This window comes from Sinocyclocheilus anshuiensis, unplaced genomic scaffold (genome assembly GCF_001515605.1).
Source record: "Sinocyclocheilus anshuiensis isolate Anshui unplaced genomic scaffold, SAMN03320099.WGS_v1.1 scaffold14, whole genome shotgun sequence".
NCBI lineage: Eukaryota > Metazoa > Chordata > Actinopteri > Cypriniformes > Cyprinidae > Sinocyclocheilus > Sinocyclocheilus anshuiensis.
In genome coordinates this window covers 229460-252339 of record NW_015544139.1, presented here as the reverse complement: position 1 = coordinate 252339, position 22880 = coordinate 229460, and the positions used below count along the sequence as shown (strand labels likewise).

The following is a 22880-nucleotide window of genomic DNA, read 5'->3' as shown; positions in this document are numbered from 1 at the left end:
TAGTATTATTTATGGAGCAGATAAATACATATAATCATTTATTAATCAATTATCATTCTGACTTGACCCTTTTCTTTATTTAAAAGCTGAAATGTGAGGTTTACCATTTATGAAACTTTTTCAAAGCTTTATTTGAACATTTACATTAGATATTTGAACATGCTATTAGATAAACTGTTGTCAGTCATGTTGTCATTTAAAATCCGGACATCATTGGCAATATTATTGTTTTAGTTATGCAAACAAAAACTCATTTGTTGTTTGTTGATTTTAAATGTAAAACTTGGTGAAATGATTTGTGTGTCAGTACTTTTTGAACATTTCCAGCACATTTTAACAATACCGTGATAATACTGATAACCGTGATCATTTTGGTCACTATAATCGTGATAAGAAATTTTCATACCGTTACATCCCTATTCAAATTATACAATCTAATTTAGATTTAAAAAACTGCTGCTGTATTCAGCATCTTTGTTTGGATTGTGATTCAAATGCAGTGGTTGCCTCTAATTTTGAATGGAAAGAGCACGGGTAGCCTTTGTTTATATGAAGAGTTTTTTTTTTTTTTGTCTTATTTATTTGATTAGATTTGGGGTTTGTTTTAAAATTTAAAATGTAGTTTTATTTGACATATTTCTTTTTCACAAAGAAATGTGCAGCATTTTGTCCAAGCAATAATAAATGGACACCTTTTCATTAAAAATGTCTTAAATCTAATTTTGTTTAGAAAAAATCATGAGAAAATCGAATCGTGAAATCAGTATCGTGAATCGAATCTTGAGTTGAGTGAATCGTTACATCCCTAATTACTAATGTCCACACAGCTGACAGATTTACCTGTTGTAGTATGTTCTAGTTGTGCACGAAACAGAGACTGCTTTTTGTACTTTGCACGTCTCTGTCATTTTCAGTCTCTTTAATGCTGTCTCAACTGGAGCTGCTTTTAGCTGCTGTTCGGCAGAGATGAGGACTGTTTTTCCTCTAAAAATTTGATGCGCATTGTTTCAGTTTATTATGTCAAAATAACAAAAGATGTGATCACAAATCAAGCAGGAAAAAAGGCATTACATGCAAATTTTTTAATCATAACATGTAAATTTATATAGTCGCCGCTGGCGATCTCAGCAAAATATCACTCTCAAATTAATATATTGGGTCACAAATGAGACCGTTTTAGGTGCACTCTGGAGCCCTGAGGGATATAAGGGATAGTTCACCTGAAAATTAAAAATTATGTCATCATTTACACATTTTCATGTTCTTCCAAACCTGTTCAACTTTCATTCTTCTGTGGAACACAAAATAAGATGTTCTGAAGAATGTTAGTAACCACTAACACATGTTTTTGTGACGTGACTTCCATGGTATGGAAGAAAAAAAACGGATACATTTCTCAAAATATCTTCTCTTATGTTCCACAAAAGAAGTCTCAAGAACTTTAATTTTTGGGTAAACTATCCCTTTTTATTAAAAGCTTAAAAGCAAAATCTGCAATTTTCACACAAAATTATGAATGAATGAGACATGCACTTACTCTGGTATTGGTGATGGCAATGTAGCTGCAGTTAATTGCATACCTGAATGGCACTTAGACTGACGGACTACCTCGGTACCTTCAGTAGTTGGTTACTGAGAAGGCTGCTTCTGTTAAAAGTCACCTCATTACATATTTATAGCCTAATGAAAGAGAAGATTCATATAATTTGCAGTAGGGATGGGCGATATGGGCTTAAAAATTTATCACGATAATTTCTGATATTTATTGCGATATCGATGACGATAATTTAGGAAATCCTGTTTCTTTAGAGAAAAGTATTATCTTTCCTATTTTTACCCAAAATAGGGTGTTGTGAGCATTACTGAGTACACACGTAATGTAATGACTGTTTAGTTCATATTGGAAGCCGAGGGCGCCCTTGCGCAGAAACGCCACATATGCATAGTAGAAGTAATGCTCCAGGAAGAAGTATCCAGTGATCGCTGTAGCTGAATAAAAGGCAGATAGAGAAATTTTAACTGAGGAAACCTGAAGACAATAAACATGCGATTGCACAAAATATATGGTATCTGTGTTCTTCAAGCAATCTTGGGTATTTTTTATAAGGATAGAGTATATTTATAATGCAATGCTAATCGACATAGCCTTTATCACTGTATTTAATGCTGTAAAATAGTATGATTTCTGCCTTATTCTGTGATACGAAACCACGTCTGATTACAAAAATAAGGTATTTCAAACACTCGACTGTTATGAAGTTAATATGGAGAAAAAGCATGTCAATAAATTAAAATATCTTTGTTTAACAACAGGTTTGTAAATGACTCGTACACATGTAAAACTGTGTCGCACACGTGCTACAGTAGTACATTTACTCAAGGCTCAGACCGATTTTTGCTGCACTGTACAGTCCTATCCAAACCTGTTCCAGATTGTAGAAGGAGCTGCTCAATTTCACGTCCGCCTTCCTTCACGTCACTCCACACAGTCGCACACAGAAATATGTCAACAACTAGACTTTATCGTTATTATCGCGGGAAGACAAATTTTTATCGTGTGGAGAATTTGTCGCCCATCCCTAATTTGCAGTTTATAGAGGAAATAACTTAAAATAACATGCATGCTTCTTGCAACTCTAAAGCAACCACACAGCCATTAACCCTAGAAACAGGGAAAAAATGTAGTTGGGTTTTATATGAATGTCAACTTTCCCTGCACTACATGTGTTGCAAATGATCAGTGCAATGATGCCTTATCTGAATGTATGAATAGCCTGCTGGAAATCCAGTTTTAAACACCACTTCAGCAATGGTGCTTTAATGTGAAGTTCCTGGGACTTTGTCTTGACAGTAGTCATATATCACTGGAAGGAAGGGCTGGTCTTTGTTTCTGGTGGCATAGTTATATGTGTCATGCACACTCGAGGGAATACTGTATAGTGTGTTTAACACTGCAGTGGCTCGGTATCTCTACAGGGGTGAGAGTAGCAGCTGCCTTCACACCTGCTGCTAAGATTAAACACTCGCTCACACCTCTCCATGTTTACCCCATGATCCTCAATATCAAACCATCTCATGCATTTATGTGCAGTGTTCAAGCAACCGTCAATCACATATAAATAAAAAAACGAGTCTGGCTTTTATTGATAATGCATGAATGCAAGAACCAGACCTTTGTGCTCACTTCTCAGTAACACGGCGGTGATAATCAACACCCTCAGGCCATCCCCGTGATATGGAACAGCTTTACTGGGGGGGTGGTGTTCTCCTGGGACAGTTTTATGTGTTGCACAGCATGGTCGACTGGCAAATGGGAGTCTAACCCTGGAGAGATCTACTCACAACAAAAGCAAAGATTGTGGGGAGCACTTGTGATAAAGATGCTCTCATCAACTTTTTCTGTTGTTCAGTTCATAAAGTCTAGTGATGGTGGGAAAAATGCAAAAAACAAACAAACATATTGTAAAGATCTCCCAGATGAACCAACCAACCAAAGCAAGCAAGCAACCAGACACCAATTCCCAGGCTGCTGTTAGAGTAAAGACTAGGCAACACGATTGCTATTTAAATATACAGATAATGGAATTAGTTTGTGGTACTTATGTGTCCCTTTTTTAAATTGTTTTGGTGGTTCCATTGGCAAGCACAATCCAGGTATGGCCTATAGACTAATGTAGCTCAGCTTTGTCTCGGTGTGAGTATTTTTGGATTGCTGGTGATTCCTGAGGGACCTTTTGGAAGGAACACTTCGCTCGAGGTGCATTTTTAAGACTGTATCATGAAGTGTGAGGTAACTGCTGTCAACACATATGACAGTTTCAGATTTGATGTTTGTATATGTTTAGGCCACCAGAAACATGATCAACCTGTTGTTTTGTTTTAAAAAATATTTTTTGATAGAAAGCACGAGCAAATCATAGTCAGACGGACATGGCCTGTTGGCCATAAAGGGGACTGGTTGCTTTGAAAGACTAAACACTCCATATGTCAGTCCTTACCCGTCCTGAACCCCTTCCCCCACACACACACACACACACACACACACACACACACACACACTGTGATGCCGCTTCTCCACTGCCTGGTGCAAACTCTTCCAGACGTCTAGCTCCAACTACCTACTGCTTAGCAACAGCCAATCAGAAGAGCTGAGCTGGTAAACTTGTTGGCCAATTAGACGATTGGAAGGAAAAAGTGCTCAGAATTTGAGTTGGGAGAGAGAGAGAGAGAACAGGAGGGAAGGAAAGGGTAGAGTTTGTGTGCTAGTTGTTGTGAGCTTTTTTTGTCTGACTCGATGGTTAGATAACTAGCGAGAGACTGTCAGAATCGTTTTATATGATCTCATGGTCTCGAGTGAAGTTCATCACTTTGCGATAAGACTTCATCGTCTTGTAATCTGAACCAAACTTGGCATGTTTCGATGCAAAATTTTCCACTTCAGCTGACATGGATGAGCACTTTTGAAATATCTCACAGGCTGCTCAAACCATTAAAACAAGACTAGTTTTATGAACGGCAAGTCAATTCGATGTTGTTACTCGTGGCGAGACTCACTCGCCTGACTTTGCGAGATTGATTTTTGCTCTGTTTATGGTTTGATTTTTTTAAGCTGTTTCTTCATTCATTGCAGAGGACACACCTTACTGCACTGCAGCAATGGGTGGGAAGATGGGAGAGGTGTGGCAGAGGGAGAGATTGGGGAGACGAGGAGGGAGAAAGTAAAGGGGGGACATCGAGACCCAAAACCGAAGGCGCTAGGACCCTGTAGTCAGGACCTAGGCTTTTCTGTAGTTTGGTTCCTCACTGCTTAGCAACAACAAATCAGCCACCTAGATGAAGGCCAGGACTCGTCCAATAGGAAGAGAGCAGCACCATGTGACAGAGTTTTGATTTCTCCGCACCGCGCATGTTAGAGAGAGAGAAACAGGAGGAAGATGATCAGAGTTAAAGAGGAGTGAAATGACAGTGACTTGTGCATGATGGAATTAGTTTGTGTGACACGTGCCTTACGTGTTGTTGTTTTTTTTTTTGCTTTGTTTTCAAGTTTGTGGTGGTGGTGTTGGTATTTTTTTCAAACTGAGTGTCAGAACTTATTGAAAAATCATACAGGTGTGCTTCACTGTTTAGTTTAGTTTTATCATCAAAATCAGCTAGAAATGCTTTTCTGTGAAATTGCAGTAGAAGTTTCTGCACAATGGACCAAATTTAGCAAGGTCAATTGAGATGGCAGAAACGCGTATAGTTCTGCATGGTGATAGCAGCTTGGGCGTGTCAGAACGTGACATGGAGTCAGAGGACAGATTAAGCATTCAAACACACACGGACACACTGAGTAAATGCTTTAATCAATACATGGAGAATAAACTCTGCATGATGAAGGAGACCACCATAAATACAATGTTAGAATAAATTATATAGAACTTTTTTTTTAATGGTTGCATTAGTCTGAAAGTCATAGTTCACCCCCAATTTTGAATTTTGCCATCATTTACTCACCCTCACATTATTACAAACCTTTTTTTTCCCCCTTTGTGCAAAATAAAATATTTTGAGAAATGTCTTTGTGTTTGTACATAAAATGTCAATTGTAACCAAAATAGTTTGAGTCTCATCATTTCTCTAAAATATAATCTTTTGTGCTCTGCAGAAGAAAGAAATGCATACATGTTCAGAAAGATGTCGAGTAAATCTTTTGAGTCAGCTTTTGGTTATATATTTTGTTTTTTTTTTTATTTTTTTTTTTCAGATCATCTTTCTCTCCTAAATTAGCACACGCATTGTCATGCAGTTAGTCACAGTTTTGTGGTCCACCACACATTCAACAAGTAATGCACAGACTGCACTTTTTCCTTGTGGTGTGTGCATCTGAAGGATTGAATGTTATGGTGAGTGTTTCTTCTTTCTGTAGTGAGATATACAGTTATGGACATCGTGTTTGTGTACTGCGGATGTTGCCTGGGAAAGATGGTACCTTGAAATGCATTGCCGAGTGCTTTGTGTAACGCTCAATACTGAGCTCTGCATGCTACTGCAGTGCTATATTTTATTGTGTGCTCGCTTAAGCAGAAAATCCCTTTCACTTTGGAGACTCGGTGGATTCTATAGTCTTTGAAGAGATGCCCCTTCTAAATGGTGTTTTGGAGACTTTTAGGGTGCTTTCACACTTGGTTCGATTGCTTGGTCCGAACCCGAGTTCGATTGCTCCCCCCTCCCCCTCCCCCCGTTGGACTGTTCACATTATATTATTTGGGTCCGAACCGCGGTTCGTTTGCGTCATCAAACCAGCAGCTGTTTACCCTGTTGCTTAGTAACAATGGCGCACGAGTAGACGGCAAAATGATCGAACCCGGGTGCGCACCAAAAGTGCTAGTGTGAAAGCACCCTTATTCAGAAGAATCTAAACTTATACAGGTAAAAAGCATGTGCAATATTTGGAATTGGACTTGGTTTTAACTAGAGATACACCGATTGCAATTTTCTTGGCCGATTCCGCTTTTTTGTTAGTGTGATCTGCCGATACCGATTTTTGCTGATTCCGATTTTCTTTCTAAGAACAAAAATCTACTTTTCTTTAACGCAAAGTTTTATTTTCATAAAAAAAACAAGTAAAAAGTCATTAATAAAATAAGAACAAATACAAAAATGGCAAACAACAGCACAAATAAATGCAATAGAATAAAGAGAGCTATGAAATTAAGTTTTTCAGGTTAAGTAAGTTTTTATTCAGTTAAGAAATACTACAGAACTTAAAAATAAAAAGACAAAAAAACTTAAATGAAAATGAGCCGTTTTAGCACAGTTAGCCACTCATTTTGGTATTTGTGGCTCACAAGCTGTTTGAGACTGAGTGCAGCTTGTGCGCTCCAGTAATATAGATCAGTGGTGGTGCGCGCGCTTTTAGTGTAAGCACGCGTTATTGCCTGTGCCGCTGGTAACAAAACGGATCGGCTCGGAATCGAAAAGAAGTGAGACTGATTGGCCGGTCACCGATTCGGGCCGACCATGAGGAAAATCGGCCGATTCTGATCCCTGGCTGATCGATCGGTGCATCTCTAGTTTTAACTCCTCTAGGTCTCTTTTACTTTTCAGTTAATTCTTATGAGAAGTTTTTAATAATGTGAGGCCAGATTTAATTTTAGATTTTTTTTTAAAGATACGCTAAAATTAATTAATTCGTTCATTCATTCGTTCAACCATTCATTCAACCATTCATTCATTTAAACATTCATTCATTTAAACATTCATTCATACAACCATTCATTCAACCATTCATTTATTCATTTAAACATTCATTCATTCATTCATTTAAACATTCATTCATTCATTAATTTAAACATTCATTCATTCATTCGTTCATTTAAACATTCATTCATTCATTCATTTAAACATTCATTCATTCAACCATTCATTCATTCATTTAATCATTCATTCATGTAACCATTCAACCAACCATTCACTCATTCATTCAACCCTCTACGCACACCTTGGAAATATAATTGCCAGTAAATTTATTAATTTACTTGCCAGACTGATATACTATACTATTCTACACACTTGCCAGATTGATATACTATACTATTCCACACACACACACACATACATACATATATATAGACTTATCGTGCAATATATGTACATGACCTCAATAATTTTTGGTGATTAAATATATCGGCCATTATATTTACTTAAAAATTAATGTCACCATGTTTTGTACATTCCACTTGCGCCTGTGTCTTTTGCAGCTTCTTATACATAACGTGGTGTAGTCATGAGGTGCTAGTTCAAATTTAAAAAATGCTTCTACACAAAAAGTTTAATCTGCAGATATGGTCTCGTTTAGGGATCTGTGCCTTTGTGCATACGGACATCTGACTGCTAAGTAGTGATTGTGTTTTTCAGCAATAGTGTGCGCCCTTAATTGCTGTGTGAGGTTTCTGCATGTTGTCCATGTTGAACAATTGTGTCTGCACAAAGTACTACTTTGTTAACCTGTCATGAATTCTGCGGCTTCTCCGCAGCGGTGTGCCTCTGTTTTCACAACTTGGCCACGTGCTCCCTATGCCCCTATTGTGCATGTGTGTGTTTTGCAGTGGTACTTGCTAACTCACACTTGGCTGATAAAAGCTGCTCGCTGTGGCATGGTTACAGTGGGCTTTTTATGTCCATTGGCTGGTGTTTTTTTAAAGGAGTGGTTTCTGATTGAAAGTGCAGAAACGTATCTAATCCCTGATTGGCTGAGGGAGGAGGAAAACCTCCTGTGATTGGACCAAACCCCTCAGATACCCTAGTTGTTTTTTTTCCCTTCCATGCAGTGTTTACATCAGGTCTGAGTTGAGAATCTCTTGACTTTCTCTGAGAGAGAGAGAGAGAGAGAGAGAGAGAGAGAGAGACGAGAGAGAGAGAGAGAGAGACGAGAGCGTAAGTGAGAGCGAGAGGGGGGATCACAGGTGTGTGGACGCGCACTTAAGGATCTGTTTGTGTGAGAGAGAGAGAGAGCGAGAGAGCGAGAGAGAGCGAGAGCGAGAGCGAGAGCGAGAGCGAGAGCGAGAGCGAGAGAGCGAGAGCGAGCGAGAGAGCGAGAGAGAGCGAGAGAGAGCGAGCGAGAGAGAGAGAGAGAGAGAGAGAGAGAGAGAGAGAGAGACGAGAGAGAGAGAGAGAGAGACGAGAGCGTAAGTGAGAGCGAGAGGGGGGATCACAGGTGTGTGGACGCGCACTTAAGGATCTGTTTGTGTGTAAAGTGCTAAGTGTGTTAAACAGCATGACAAGAATAATGTTGAGAGAGGCAAAAGGGTGCGCGTCATTTGTGAGTGTTCAGGCACAGTTTTAAACGACTGTAAGATAAAGTGAAGCTCCTTTCACAGTTTACATTCAGACATTTGTGTTCTTCATAATATTTTCTCATTATATATATTTTTAATTTCCTTGAAAATAGTGGTGTATATATTGACATTTACTATAACGTTAACATTATATGTGCTTTTGTATTCAACACTATTACTTTGCCCTGCTGATGGTCATAAATATGCCAGATAAGTGGAAAAAGTCACGTGACTGAGACAAATACTACAGTAACCATGTAGAAAGTGAGGATAGGCAAGTGCAGTAAAATGCAATAAAATAAAAGTGCAATAAAATGAGACAAAAGTCATTAAAAGTGAACGGATATTAAAATTAATAGGAAAGTAAAAAAACACAATGTTGGAGTACAAGAGTATGAGTTCAGTTTCAGTGTGCTCCTAGAATATTACATTATCACAAAATTATTGAAATTCATTTTGTGCGCATTGACATTAATTACATCACATGGCACTTTTTATGCAGTTTATGTTGTAATATAGTCTACACAATTGAAGTGATGTCAGACAAACTGTTGACTTTTTTTCAATTTAGTTTTACAATTTTTCTCAAGTGTTTTTTCTTCTATTTTAAGTCCCTTGTTCTCCTTTTTATTTTTCCTGAGGTTAAACAGCCTGTGGAATACACTTACACTTTGATCTCATCCAGAAAATGTGATTTGATATTCTTCCTTTATTCTCTCTCTCTCTCTCTCTCTCTCTCTCTCTCTCTCTCTCTCTCTCTCGCTCTCTCTCTCTTTAAAATTAAAATTCACTCATTCGCTTAGGTTTTTTCTTTTCTTTTTTTCTTTCCCTCAATCACTCTTTTGGCTGGGTGGGACCAGTGTAGTGTCCTCATTCATTCTCAGAATGCCCACTGCTTAGCAACAACCAATCAGCCCTCATATTTTTGGAGGGGCCTTCCAGCCAATCAGGAGTGCTGTGCTATAGGATTTTCTGCTCTTCAATCCAATTGGAGAATGAGAACAAATGGTGTTGGCCCAGAGCATTGAGATGAGCAGAACTGAAGTCCCTTAAATTCTGACCTCATCAGTGTTGATGTCTGAAGGGATGTGTTAACTCTCATAGACTTGATCAAAGCGACTCCTTCGCTCTTAGTCCTGCTCTCTACCCTGCAGGTGCGTTTCCTCCTGTCTATTAAAAAGTTCCCTGGCACCTTAGCCATGAAGTGTCCTGTGTAGACTTCAGTTCTTGTTAGCTTTTATTGCATACTACAAAAGAACAAAAAGTTTGTGATAGTTTGGCATGCACACAGAGTTTAAGAGTTTAAAGAGGTCATATGATGCTGCTAAAAAGAACATTATGTTGTGTATTTGGTGTAATGCAATTTGTTTGCGGTTTAAGGTTCAAAAAACACATTATTTTCCATATAATGTACATTATTGTTTCTCCTCTATGCCCCGTCTTTCTGAAACGCGTCGATTTTTACAATGCTCATCCATCGTTCTGAAAAAGCGAGGTGTGTTCTGATTGGCCAGCTATTCAGTGCGTTGTGATTGGCCGAATGCCTCAAGCATGTGACGGAAATGTTATGCCCCTACCATACTGTGATGCCGTCTCCCAGTAGGACGAGGAACTTTACAGATCTTCTTTATGCACCAAGAGCTTGTAACACTCCAAAGAGAAAGGAAAAATTGAAATCGCATCATATGACCCCTTTAAGGGTCAATTTGCACTTGTAATAAATCCAAAATTATCAGCCAAAACTGCTTTCTTAACAGATAATAAACAGTTACTACTTTCAATGATTTTACAACATTCTTGATTAGATTTCAAAATTGTGTAAAATAAGTTATTTTTATTTATATTTTTAATTTTACACCATTAAATTGGATTATGCTTATTTTGGCATTATATTTGCTATTGACCAACATGCACCTAAAATATTGCCAGTGACATTGTAAGAACTTGATTTTTTTTTTTTTTTAATGATCGTTTCTTATGACTATTCTTTTAGTGAGGAAGACTACCTCTTCCTACTTCAGAATGTAGGTATCTTCAATATATAATGTAACCCCACATTAATAGACACTAAATAAAACACTGAAAACACTATTAATTTAATACCAGTTAAATGTAATTTTTAGCTAATTTCAAAATGAACATCAGTTTTCTTTCATAGTGTACACAGCTGTAGGATCACATATAGTATGTGCAATTATTTTAGTTTTAGTGTTTTATTTTTTTTTTATTTAGACAAAATTGTATTTTAATATTGGCCATGTATTGTTATTGGTCATAACATTTGTATTGGCTATAATTCATATACATCCTATAATGTCTCAGTCAAACAAACTTGAAGGTGAAGGGAAATGTCTAGTGTGCAGTATAGAGTGATGGAAACCCTAGTCACTGTTTGTGAACCTGTGTATTTGATGTGTTTGACAGGGTTCTGGTCATCATCAGCACACTGGATGGGAGAATCGCTGCTCTGGATCCTCTAAACCAGGGACGCAAGCAGTGGGACCTAGATGTGGGCTCAGGCTCTCTAGTGTCCTCTAGCCTCAGCAAACCAGAGGTACTGAACGCAGTTTCTCACGACCTTTAAAATACACAAGCTAACAATCATCAGCTGTTTTTTTTTTGGTTAGAATTATTAAACACTTTCTTGTAGTATTTGCATTGATGCAACATAAGAAGGGTTTCTCCCCAAACATGCTCACTGCACGTTTGTCTGTTGTTCATAAGAGTTTGAGTAAATGTGTGCCTGTGTGTGTGAGTGTGTGTGGGAAAAGGTGATGTTTGTTTGAACCTCTTTACCCCAGAAGAGAATGAGACATTGCCCAAAGGAAATTGGATCTGAAACAAGTTACACACACGCGCACGCACACACACACACACACATAGATCACAGACTCGTACTCTCTAGAGACTGAAGACTAGCCTGGAGGAAGAGTGTTTGGCAGCGATGCACTTTTGCGTCTGTGCGCATGCACACATTTACACAAACACACGGAGAAAACATTGGCGCTGCACTAACAGGCTTATAATTAGATTTTTGTACATTGTTACAGAAGTGCTTGATTAATGCTAAGAATTAGTGGTGTCTAAGGATGTCATGATCTGTTTTGACTTTTTTTTCTCCTTTTCTTACTCTGTGTATGTGTGTGTGTATATAGCTTAATGAGCATGTATGTGAGTGATTGTGTTGACCCCCTGTCTGGTTTGGCGGTAACCTGAAATCCATTGGCTAGAATCTTCCTCTCCCCTCATCTTTTACCTCTGGGTGCCTAGCAACCAGCCATTCTGATTGGCTCAGCTGGTGCCTTACAAGGCATTCTGCTCAGTGATTAGAGCAGTCTGCCCCCTTCTGATTGGCCCTCGCCATGGCGCCAATAGAAAGCAGTCACCTATAGCATGCCTCAACAGTAGGAGAGAGGCCAGCAGTAAACAGCATTGTCTGCAGAAACACGCTGTCTCAACACGAGGGGGAGGTGTGATGGAGAGAAAGAATGAGAAAGATGAGAGGAATGAGGAAAAGAAAGATGGGGGGTGGAGAGGGATGCCACTGACAGTGTGGTGTGAGTCATGTGGAGAGGATTGAAGAATGAGGTAATGCCTTATGTGAGGGATGATGTCATCCATAAGAATGCTGACCCCCCCACCCAACAAACACATACACCCCCTTTCATCTATTAGTCTATAGAGCGAACAGTTGTAATTAAAGTACATTAATCCAATGAGCCGAAAATCTGGTATATCTGCACACTATTCAATGCACGATGCCATTTTGTTTGTTTGATTGCAGCACCAAAGGGAATAATTTAATGTGACTCACAGAATAAAGGTATTGACACACTACCGGGCTTGTGCTGTAGACAAAGCTAAGTTCATAAAGTCATTTGAATCTCTGAAAACCTATATTTGGAAGCATGTTTTAGGAACATTAAGATATTTAGCATTTTGACATTTCTGTGACAATTAAGAACATTGTGCCACCAAATTCCCATTACTGTAATGTTTTACCTTTTCAAATTCATAATTATGATCATCCTCATTACTGCAGTACAGCATTTTCTTTTTAAAACGAAATTTAATTTCTTTTAATAAGTTTTGTGATACAATGATTTTTGTAATTTAAATATAAGTAATAAACAATTTTCTTCTTTTCCTATCACGGGGCTGTTGAATGCTTGATTCTGATTGGTTGACAAATGCTTTACAGTTGCTGTTATCTTTCAGTAAGTGCACCTCTATGAAGTAGGTTATGGTCTTTTGGCCGCATTACAGTTTTCACTTCACCAGATTATTTCATTTATTTAAAAGGCCATTCAAAGACAAATGCAACATCAAAGCCACACAGACGTCTCTCTCTCTCTCTCTCTATCTGCTTATCAATGGCTCAAGCCTCCGTTATTAGTTCTATTTTTGAGTTAGCAATGGAGGCTTGGGATAGGACGAATAAAAAAAGTAGTTCAACATACACATCTTAAGGACAAAAAAAAGCATAAATGTCTTGAAATAAAATATTTGACAAATGTCTTGAGGTGTGGTAACCATGGTATAAGCAGAATAATTGACAATAGGCCGATGAATTATTAAAAAATAATGCACACCCAAGATGTAACTGCCACTCCGCTTTGCATTATTGTTGCATTGCCACCACGGGTACGCATTATTTTTCAATAATTCAATGGCCCGTTTTTTATTTTGCTTTATATTACAATGGTAAAAACTTAATTATATTTAAAACGGGCTTCATGTTTTATATATAACTTTTTATATATAATATATAACTTTTCTTTCTTTTAATTTAGCAGTAAAATATGACCCTGACATATTCTCGACAGATTTCTTTTCAGATTTGTTTTCCTCAACAGCACAATGCTCTGCGAACACGCGGCTCTTTGAAGTGTCATTTTGGTGCTGCTCTTTTGCTTTCTTTTTTTGTGTATGTCAGTGATGTCAACTTAAGAGAGATGGCACTCCACTGATATTCTAAATATCTCATCTGTCATGAAAAGAGGCAAAGGAGCATCAGCGTTTTCACAATAATGCTGCTTAGTCCTAAAACCCAGAAGAATATTGGCGTTTGATTTTTAGAATGATGGTTTTTGATTTATGAGTAAAGTAAGATCTGTCAAACCGATCTCATGAGAAAACGTAACTATTTTAATAGTTGGCGATTTCATGTGAATTTGTACAGTTTTATTTGTATGAAAAGCAAGCATGAAGGGTCCACCTCAAAGCCTAAATCTCAATGGGGCGAAAGCAGATCATACAAAAACACACAAATGAGATAATAGAAGTTCATTAGCAGTTGCCAACAATTTGGCAAATTGTCAGGAGAGTGTTTAACAACATGTGAAGAAGAGACTTTCACGGTTTTCTCTACAACATACTTAACCACAGGCCTTATCTTACTTCTAAATTGAATCGTTCTGAAACCCGTATATTCCAGGTTGGCCTACAAATTGATGTAACAACTGAACGACTTTATTACGTTAGGTAAACTGTAAATATTTTGGGTTGTTGTTTTGCTTGATAGCATATCATCTGTAGACCTAAGTGTGTTTATTTGATTTTAAACTGTATGTAGGGTGCACTAAAGTGATTTTTGTGCCAGGAAAAGTGTGAAATTATATGTTTTGTGTGTGTGGGAGACAGAGAGATTTCCGAACAGGAAAGGGAGAGGGGATTGCGCCTAGCTTGATGTAATGCTTTGTGTCAGACTCAGTGGAGCGCTATCATCTGCGGGAGGTCATTGAGTACAGAGGGATATCCTGCCTACATAGACACACTTCATACTCAAACCTGCTGTGATCCCTTAAGACAAGGGCCAGACTGCCTTTGGCTAAATTCCTCAAATTGAATGTGTCAAACAAGATTCCAGAAGTCATTGCCCACAACTGAACTGAGTATTTGATTCATGTTGGGCTGCTATGGGCTTCAGTCTGATAACATGCTTTCTTTGTCCATATGGTCCCTACTCTTTAATGAACACGATGGCAAAGTAGGAATCATCCAATTTAAAGGAAACTGAAGCCAGCGTTGCTTAGTGTGTTCCAGTGTATCTGGGTTTCTGATTACAGTCACTGCAAAAGCTCTCAAATTTCAACCATATTCATGTACATTCAAATATGATGTGGCAAGTTATGGTTGACAATTAAAGAGAGGATATTACAGAAATAACAAAATCTTGATTTGCCCATCAAATTGCCCATCAAAACTTGATTTAATTATTGAGGCCCATCAAAACTACAGCTTCTGTGGCATTTTAAATTATATACATGAGCAGTTGACACCATATTTGCCACTGAAGTGCAAAAAAGAGCTTTGCCAAATATCCCCTGTCAGAGAGCATTTTCAATACCAGGCTACCAGCTTGGTGCTTCAGTCCTCCCTGAAATCCAGTGCATGACAATTTGTGCCATGTGTCTTTTTACTGAAGCTTCACATTTGTTTAAATACCAGAGCACACTGACATGAGATACTGTAGAGGTTAAATTACACACTTCGTAAAAAGCAGCTGACCTTTTACATTTACAGCTTGTAGTTAAGAGGTTTAAAAGCTGGTCTTCCTTTCATGTAAGCCATAAAACCTCCTTGTTGTGTAATAAAAATTCATTCTCTGAAAAGTCACTGGAGCCTCCTTATGCATGTATTATTATTATTTTATTTTTTTTATTTGGACACTGGGAGTTTTTGGACACTGGATATTTTTTTTTTTAATGAATGTAAAATGGTATAGTATATTAAAAATAAAGCCATAACAGTAACTTTTAACCAGGTGTGAATGTATGTAGGCAGTTCCTCTCAAGTCCTAGCAGAGTAATCACAGGTGTAGTTCATTAAATTAGCTATCGTCCACTAACTTTTTTTTTGCAGAATGATTTGCTTAAAGTCTGTTTATCTTTCTTTAGAATAAATGTACTGTAAAATAAAATAAATGTGAAATAAATGTAGTTTTTAAAATAAGTTTGTTTTTCTCCAATGCTATGAAATTGAGGTTTTTATTTTATATAACTTTTTAAAATAATTATATTATTTTAATACATTATCATATAGTTATATTAATTGAGACAAAGCATTACATTTTTTGCTTGCATACTAGTTTTTAAATAGATGTGTCATTTTGTGTAGCTGACACTGTAGCTTTTCAGAAGCACTCTTTTACAGCTAATGGCATTAATGAAGTTCTGGACATTGGCTGGGGTTAAATCCGTGCTCTTCTAATTGATTGGCTTTAATTGTTCATTGATTTTTAGGATGTAGTAGGGCTGAGGATGATTGAAATCTCACCCAAAGTCAAGCTCCTGTAGAGCTCAGACAAATAGAGATCAGACAAATAGATCACATGATGGATTAACACAATGTAGCACAGTGATGAGTCATCATTGCAGCACGCGCGCACACACACACACACACACACACAGACTCACTTTAAACCTCTTACCCTCAGTACCACTGCATGCTCTTCATAAGCCCCGCCCACCCACATGTGATGGACAGATGAGCTAATCCCTTCAATTCTCAGCCAATCACAGTGGATGTTTTCGTTCTCCAGGTGCTTGCTTTCTCATGGTGTTTCAGCTTCCTATTGGTCCATACCAGTTGTCAAGGTTAGATTTAGCACTACAGGAAGTCAGTGATCCCACACTCACCACCCCCCCCCCCATTTTTTAATGTGTCTGCTTGAGCTGAGATCACTTTTTGGATTAGGGTCAGTATAATATCAATATATACAGCACAATATCCTTATATAATGGCCTTTTCTTTTTTATCAGTGTGTCTGTGCGTGTGTGTGTTCAGGATACTTGTGCCCATTAGTCCCTGTTTATCCTTAAGGATGTGTAGGATTGTGTAACTCATCGGACAACATTAGACCAAGCGCCAAATGTTAATGGCACCCTGTGATAATGCCACGCACAGACTCAAAGCTGATTGGTCAGTCTCAGTTTTGCCTGTCCCCTTATCTCTATCCATCATGGTCTGCTCATTGTATCCACCCTGCTGCTGCTGATGATCGAAAACGTGAAATATTTCCCAAGATAAAAATCATGTGCCACTTTGACTCATTTACCACAACAATCAGATCAAAAATAATAAGATTCTCATGAACTCTTTCTGTTCTTCAGATTTTTGGGAACAAGATGTTCATTCCCTCTCTGGATGGAGCTCTGTTTCAGTGGAACAGGGACAGGGAGAGTATGGAGGCTGTTCCATTCAGTGTTGAGTCCCTGCTGGACTCCTCGTACCGCATCGGAGAGGACACTGTGATTGTAGGGGGCAAGTCCCTCACCATGTATGGCCTTGGCGCATACAGCGGCAAGGTAACTCAAACCCTTTTTTTCAATAGAACAATAAATGATTGATGTGCTGTTGTGGCACTATGCAAACTCTTTTATCATATAGTATTGGTTGTCCGCTTTAACCTGCCTCTCCTTTTCTCTGTAGTTGAAGTATATTTGTTCAGTGGTGGGCTGCAGTCGGTGGGGAGACGAGGAAGGAGAGCCAGAGGACGTACTGTTATTCCAGAGAACACAGAAAACTGTCAGAGCCGTGAGGCCTCGCAACGGGTTTGAGAAGTAAGAAATACCCACAGGCTCTGTTGAGCGCTTCATGTGACCTTGCTTTTGAGTTCACAAATGATACAGAGGTAGATTGGATGCACGATATGCTAGCTTGTATCAGCATCGCATAGTTTGGCAGCTTGATATTGAAAAACAATTGTAGAATAGTAGTCGTCCAGGTAAAATGCCAGTTGTTTTCTGTTTTCTCTCCCTGTTAGATGGAACTTCAGCGTGGGAAACTTTGAGCTAAAATTCATCCCAGAAATTCAGTCCAACATCAACTTTCTGGAGGGGGAGGCATCTAATGGGGAGACATGGCGAGAGGTCAGACATGAAGCACAACGCGTCATCCAAGAGGAAACAGACGCACAAACCAAAAATCATGCTAATACGCATCCAAACTCGCACACTCAGGTAGAGGGCTTAGACCTGGTCATTAAGGTTTCTGTGCCGGACTGGAAAGTCATGGCCTTCAGCACCAAACCAGAAGGACAGCTGATCTGGGAGCATCAGGTAACACAACTCAACCTGTTTTGTTGCCGTTTGGGGTCTCAGCTGAAACTTGTGATGAACAAATTCACATTTCTCATGATTTTTTCTTTTATTTCCTTTTTGTAAAGTTTTGTACGCCCATTGCCTCTGCATGGTTGGTAGGAGGGGGGAAGGTGACACCCATTAGCCTGTTCGATGACAACTCTTATAACTCCCACACTGAGACTGAAGCTCAGGAGGATGATGACATCATGGAGGAGGCCCGCGGGGCCACAGAGTCCAGCGTTTACCTGGGTAACACACACTTGACATTTGTTTTACACACATGATTGTGTAAGAGAACCTGTTTACATCTGGTATAAAAATTGGTATTGGCTGAACCAGTTAATAGTCAGGTCTAAATACAGGTGTAAACTGTGTCTCAAATGTTTTTGGGATCCCTTCATTCAAGCTACATTTGGAGGTGGTAAATGCTATTGCATCCTGATGCTTCCGGGGCAACAGGGAAGGACCGCGTCCTGACCTGTCAGTCAACCGTTATGATAAAACAAGGGCTATAACTTTGCTGTTTACTCAAAATTTGAAAAGCCAACTTTAAACATAGTTAATACAGTTGCTCAGCTAAAATTAGTATTCTGTATTAGTATTAGTATTTACTCATTTTGGGTTCAGTAACGGTTTTTAATTGAAAACTATTTTTTTTATACTTGAGCAAGGATGCATTAAATAGATTATCAGTGACAGTAAAAACATTTTTATTGTTTTAAAATTCATGATAAATGTCATTATTTGAAGTAATGTTCTGCTTTTCTGTTGAAATTTCTGATCATGAAAGATTAGAAAATTAAATATTAAACAGCACAACTGTTTTTTTAACATTGATAACAGTAATAAATGTATCTTAAGCAGCAAATCAGCATATTATAGCATATTATTTCCCTTGAATGTAAACTTGGTGACTTTTGATAAATTCAGGGTTGTTGCGGTCATGGATAGCCAGATAATTTTGAAGTCATGGTGATTTCTAGGCCTTTAAAAGTCGTGAAAAAGTTCTCTAGCGAATAAACATTTTTATAGTTGTTCTTAGTTATACAATGTTTTATTGTTATGAATATTTAGAGATGTTGCAATGTCTATTAAATTATTTTTTTAATCATACTAAATACAAAATGGTGTAATTATTAAATATTTTACTTTGAATTTAAAATAAAGTCAGATCTGTTGCCTAGCACATTTCTTCTTATAATGTTATTATCAATGTTGCTTAATATTTTTGTTGAAAACCATGATACACTACGATTCAAAAGTTTGAAGTAAGATTTTAATATTTTAAAATCTTCAAAATGTATTAAAAATTTTTTAAATTAATTAATACAACTTTTATTCAGGTAGGACGCATTAAATTGATCAAAAGTGCCAGTAAAGACGTTTATAATGTTACAAAAGGTTTTTGTTTTTATTTATTTTTAAATGTTCTTTTGAAATTTTTTGAAATTATTTTTTTAATTCGTCACCAAATAGAAAGATGGAGAAAAAATTATGGTAAGACTTTCTATGAAGCCTGTATTTATAATACAATATAAGGGTATTCTCAAGGCATTATAATGAATGCATAATGCATTATAAAAAAAAACGTATAAAATGTTGTATCATCTCATAAATAATCATAACAACAATTATAATACATTGTAATACTTACGCATTTGTGGTTATAACTTTTAAGAGTATGACTATTTATAAAACACAATATCATATTAAATCTACTTAATATATAATGGATTATCTCATATCGTGACATTGTTTAAGATCTGCACAATATCTTACTACATCATGTGAGAGGTTAGGAGTGGTTGAGTGTTTCCTGAGGTTAATGTTAATTTTTTCTGTGAGCTAGTTTAAGATCAGTTGTAATACTTTCAAATGAAAAAAAAGAAATGCATTTTTTTTTTAATATTACATTACATTTTATTTTGATGGTCCCCTTAGTCTATTGACTATAAGCAACTTCGCAACTACATGCCAACTAACTCTCATTTAGAGCATTAATAGACTTAGGTTAAGGTTATGGTTGGTAGAATAAGTCGACGTACTTAAAGAGTTGAATGTCTGTTGGGGAACCATCAAAATAAAGTGTTCGCAGATATTTAGCAGACATACTAATACTCCAATGGCTGCTAGTTGACATGTAGTTGCAAAGTTAATTATCAACAGTTGTTTAAGGGGTACCGGCAAAATAACCATTCTGATATCACAATAAAAATAGTTCAAAGCAAATGTGAACACATTCATCTGATAACTGATTTGTTGGCTGTTTGAGAAAAAAATATAGGAAATATATTTTGGGGATTTAATATTGGGAATATATAATTCATTGTAACTTAAGTGGATGCAACATGTTCATCGTGTGTTATAAATCATCATCATTCTCTTAAATGCTATAACCACAAATACGTAAGTATTATAATACATTAAAACTGTTCTTATGATAATTTATGAGATGATACAACATATTCTAAGGTTTTTTATATTGCATTATTCATTCATTATAATGCCTTAAGAATACCCTTATAATGTATTATAAATACGGGCTTCATAGAAAGTGTTACCGAAATTATAAAATTAAATCTGGTGTATCTTAGTGAAGCAAGGGCATTAACTGCTATTTATTTTTACAGTACTGCTGACTGGCTGCTGAGCTCTCCTGACCACATGGAGGCGTTCTCAGTCAAGGTTCCTGTGGCCACTCCTTCTCCAGTGGACTCCTCATGCATGTGTGCGGCTGGTGGGGACATGAGCGTGTGCGTCGGGGATCAAGTGTGTGTGGAGGGCCTGGGGCCGCACAGTATGATGTCAGAGCGTGACAGTCAGGCTGACCCAGACGCTGTCCTGGAGGTCTCAGATTCCCCACACTCCTTTGAGCTCTGCCCTCCCCGCACAGTTACTCATGGCGACTGCACTTCTTCCTCCTTCGATATCGTCTTCGAGGACTCAGGTTGTGAACACCAGGACAATGACAGTGGCCTCAGCGGAAGTACACCAGTGCCACCTGCGTGCCTTTCACAGTCTGACCCCAAACCTCAGTGTAGTGTATCAGCGGGACCTCCCGCTTCCTTACCTTCAAGGCCCACCTCTCTGAGCCTGGCCCCCAGCACCCCCTGTCCTGCCACGCGGCCCCCGCTCACACCTAAGGTCTACTTGTACATTCAGATGCAGCTGTGCAGGAAGGAGAACCTGAAGGACTGGATGGCTCAGAGGTGTCTGCCTGAGCTCAGGGAACACGCTCAGTGCCTGGACATCTTCCTACAGATCGCAGAAGCTGTGGATTTCCTGCATAGCAAAGGGCTTATGCACAGAGATCTTAAGGTAGGTGCTGAAAAGGAAACGTACTTGCAGTGAGGGAGTTTTCCAGAACAAACTGCTCATTCATTTTCTTTTCTTTCTTTCTCTTTTTCTCTCAGCCATCTAATATCTTCTTCACAATGGATGACGTGGTGAAGGTGGGAGACTTTGGACTGGTCACTGCCATGGATCAGGAGGAAGATGACGAGGAGCTGAGTACCCTCACACCAATGCCAGTCTATGCCCGTCACACTGGCCAAGTGGGCACTAAACTCTACATGAGCCCTGAACAGGTCAGTTCCAGTCACTCACTGCACCAACTGCACACAATTGAGTGTGAAAACAGTCCTGGTGTTTAACATAAAACGATCAAATTGCATGGCAGGAGATAAAAACAGCATAAAGGAGGGATCTGAGAGTCATAGAGACTTAAGGTGGGCTCTTTTGACTTAGACATGTGGCTATGTAGTTGCTAACTGGCCCAAGAACACCTTGACAGACTCGTAACAACATCCTAGTAACCACCCATAATACTCTAGCATCAAGGAGGGGTGACATGTTTATGGCCAAGTACCACTTACATTTTTATTTTGATGTAAAATGTAAAAATCTTTTTATTTAAAAACTATTTTTTCCCTTTCGTCTCTTCTTTTTCCCTCTGTAGCTGTCTGGGAATTCTTATTCTCACAAGGTAGACATATATTCCCTCGGCCTGATTCTTTTTGAGCTTCTCTATCCATTCCGCACCCAGATGGAGAGAGTCAGGGTAAGACCATTGTTCAGATTTTTGGGGCCTGTAAGATTTTTGTTTTTGAAAGTAGTCTCTTACTATAAACTTACCAAGGCTGCAATTATTTGATCAAAAAAATAAAAATATTGTGATTTTTGTAGCAATATAAATGTATTTACTGTCACTTTTGATCAATTTGATTTGTCCTTGTTGAATAAAAGTATTAGGATAAATTATTTCCAAAAAAAAAATCTTACTGACCCTAAGCTTTTGAACGCTAATGCAATCAATTAAATGAAAGAATAAAAATTGAGTAGTATATTTTATGAAATTGTACCAAATGATAAACATCTAACTGTTTTTCTTTCAGACTCTCACAGAGGTCAGAGCCCTGCAGTTTCCTGTTGCTTTTTGTAAGGCCAATGTCCTGGAAGTAAGTTTGTTTGTTTGCCTATGCTGCTGGGTATTTTGCAATGGATGTGGGAGGTGGAGTGGGAGTGACCTTACAATTGGGAAATCCTAAAGATGAACAACACTTCCGGTGCCCCCTATAGGTGCCAAGTTACAATTACAACATCAACATCTCCAGTCTTAATATTTTCCATTCATACAGCAGCAGAATGCAGTTGTTAGACCTGTTTTAGAATACTACATTTAGAATGTTAAATCACCTGTATCTGTATAGTACATACCGTTTTATATAAATACATTATACATACGTTCATATATTCATACATTACAGAAAATTGAGCACAACTCTGTAGAGTACAGGTTTGTTTTCCCACCATTTTCTGTTGTGAGAATAAAAAATGTCTTGCCTTTGGTTATTCGTTCAAATAGACAGTATTGAAACTGCTACTGTAAGCAAGTGGTTCTCAACTATTTTAACTCAAAGGCCCCCTATATTTAAGCTATATTATAACTGTAACTATATATATATAATATATATAA

The 22880-nt window shown here is 38.0% G+C and overlaps 1 protein-coding gene across 1 annotated transcript in view; it reads left to right on the top strand.

Moving 5' to 3' along the window:
• LOC107695012 (eukaryotic translation initiation factor 2-alpha kinase 3-like) overlaps positions 1-22880 on the top strand; it is a 43207-nt gene that overhangs the window by 17894 nt on the left and 2433 nt on the right. Inside the window, exons 2-10 of the mRNA XM_016494773.1 lie at positions 11244-11373; positions 16934-17128; positions 17253-17383; positions 17587-17881; positions 17989-18154; positions 20505-21223; positions 21319-21492; positions 21864-21965; positions 22300-22362. Coding sequence (XP_016350259.1) covers positions 11244-11373; positions 16934-17128; positions 17253-17383; positions 17587-17881; positions 17989-18154; positions 20505-21223; positions 21319-21492; positions 21864-21965; positions 22300-22362 — 1975 coding nt within the window. The remainder of the gene's footprint in view (positions 1-11243; positions 11374-16933; positions 17129-17252; positions 17384-17586; positions 17882-17988; positions 18155-20504; positions 21224-21318; positions 21493-21863; positions 21966-22299; positions 22363-22880) is intronic.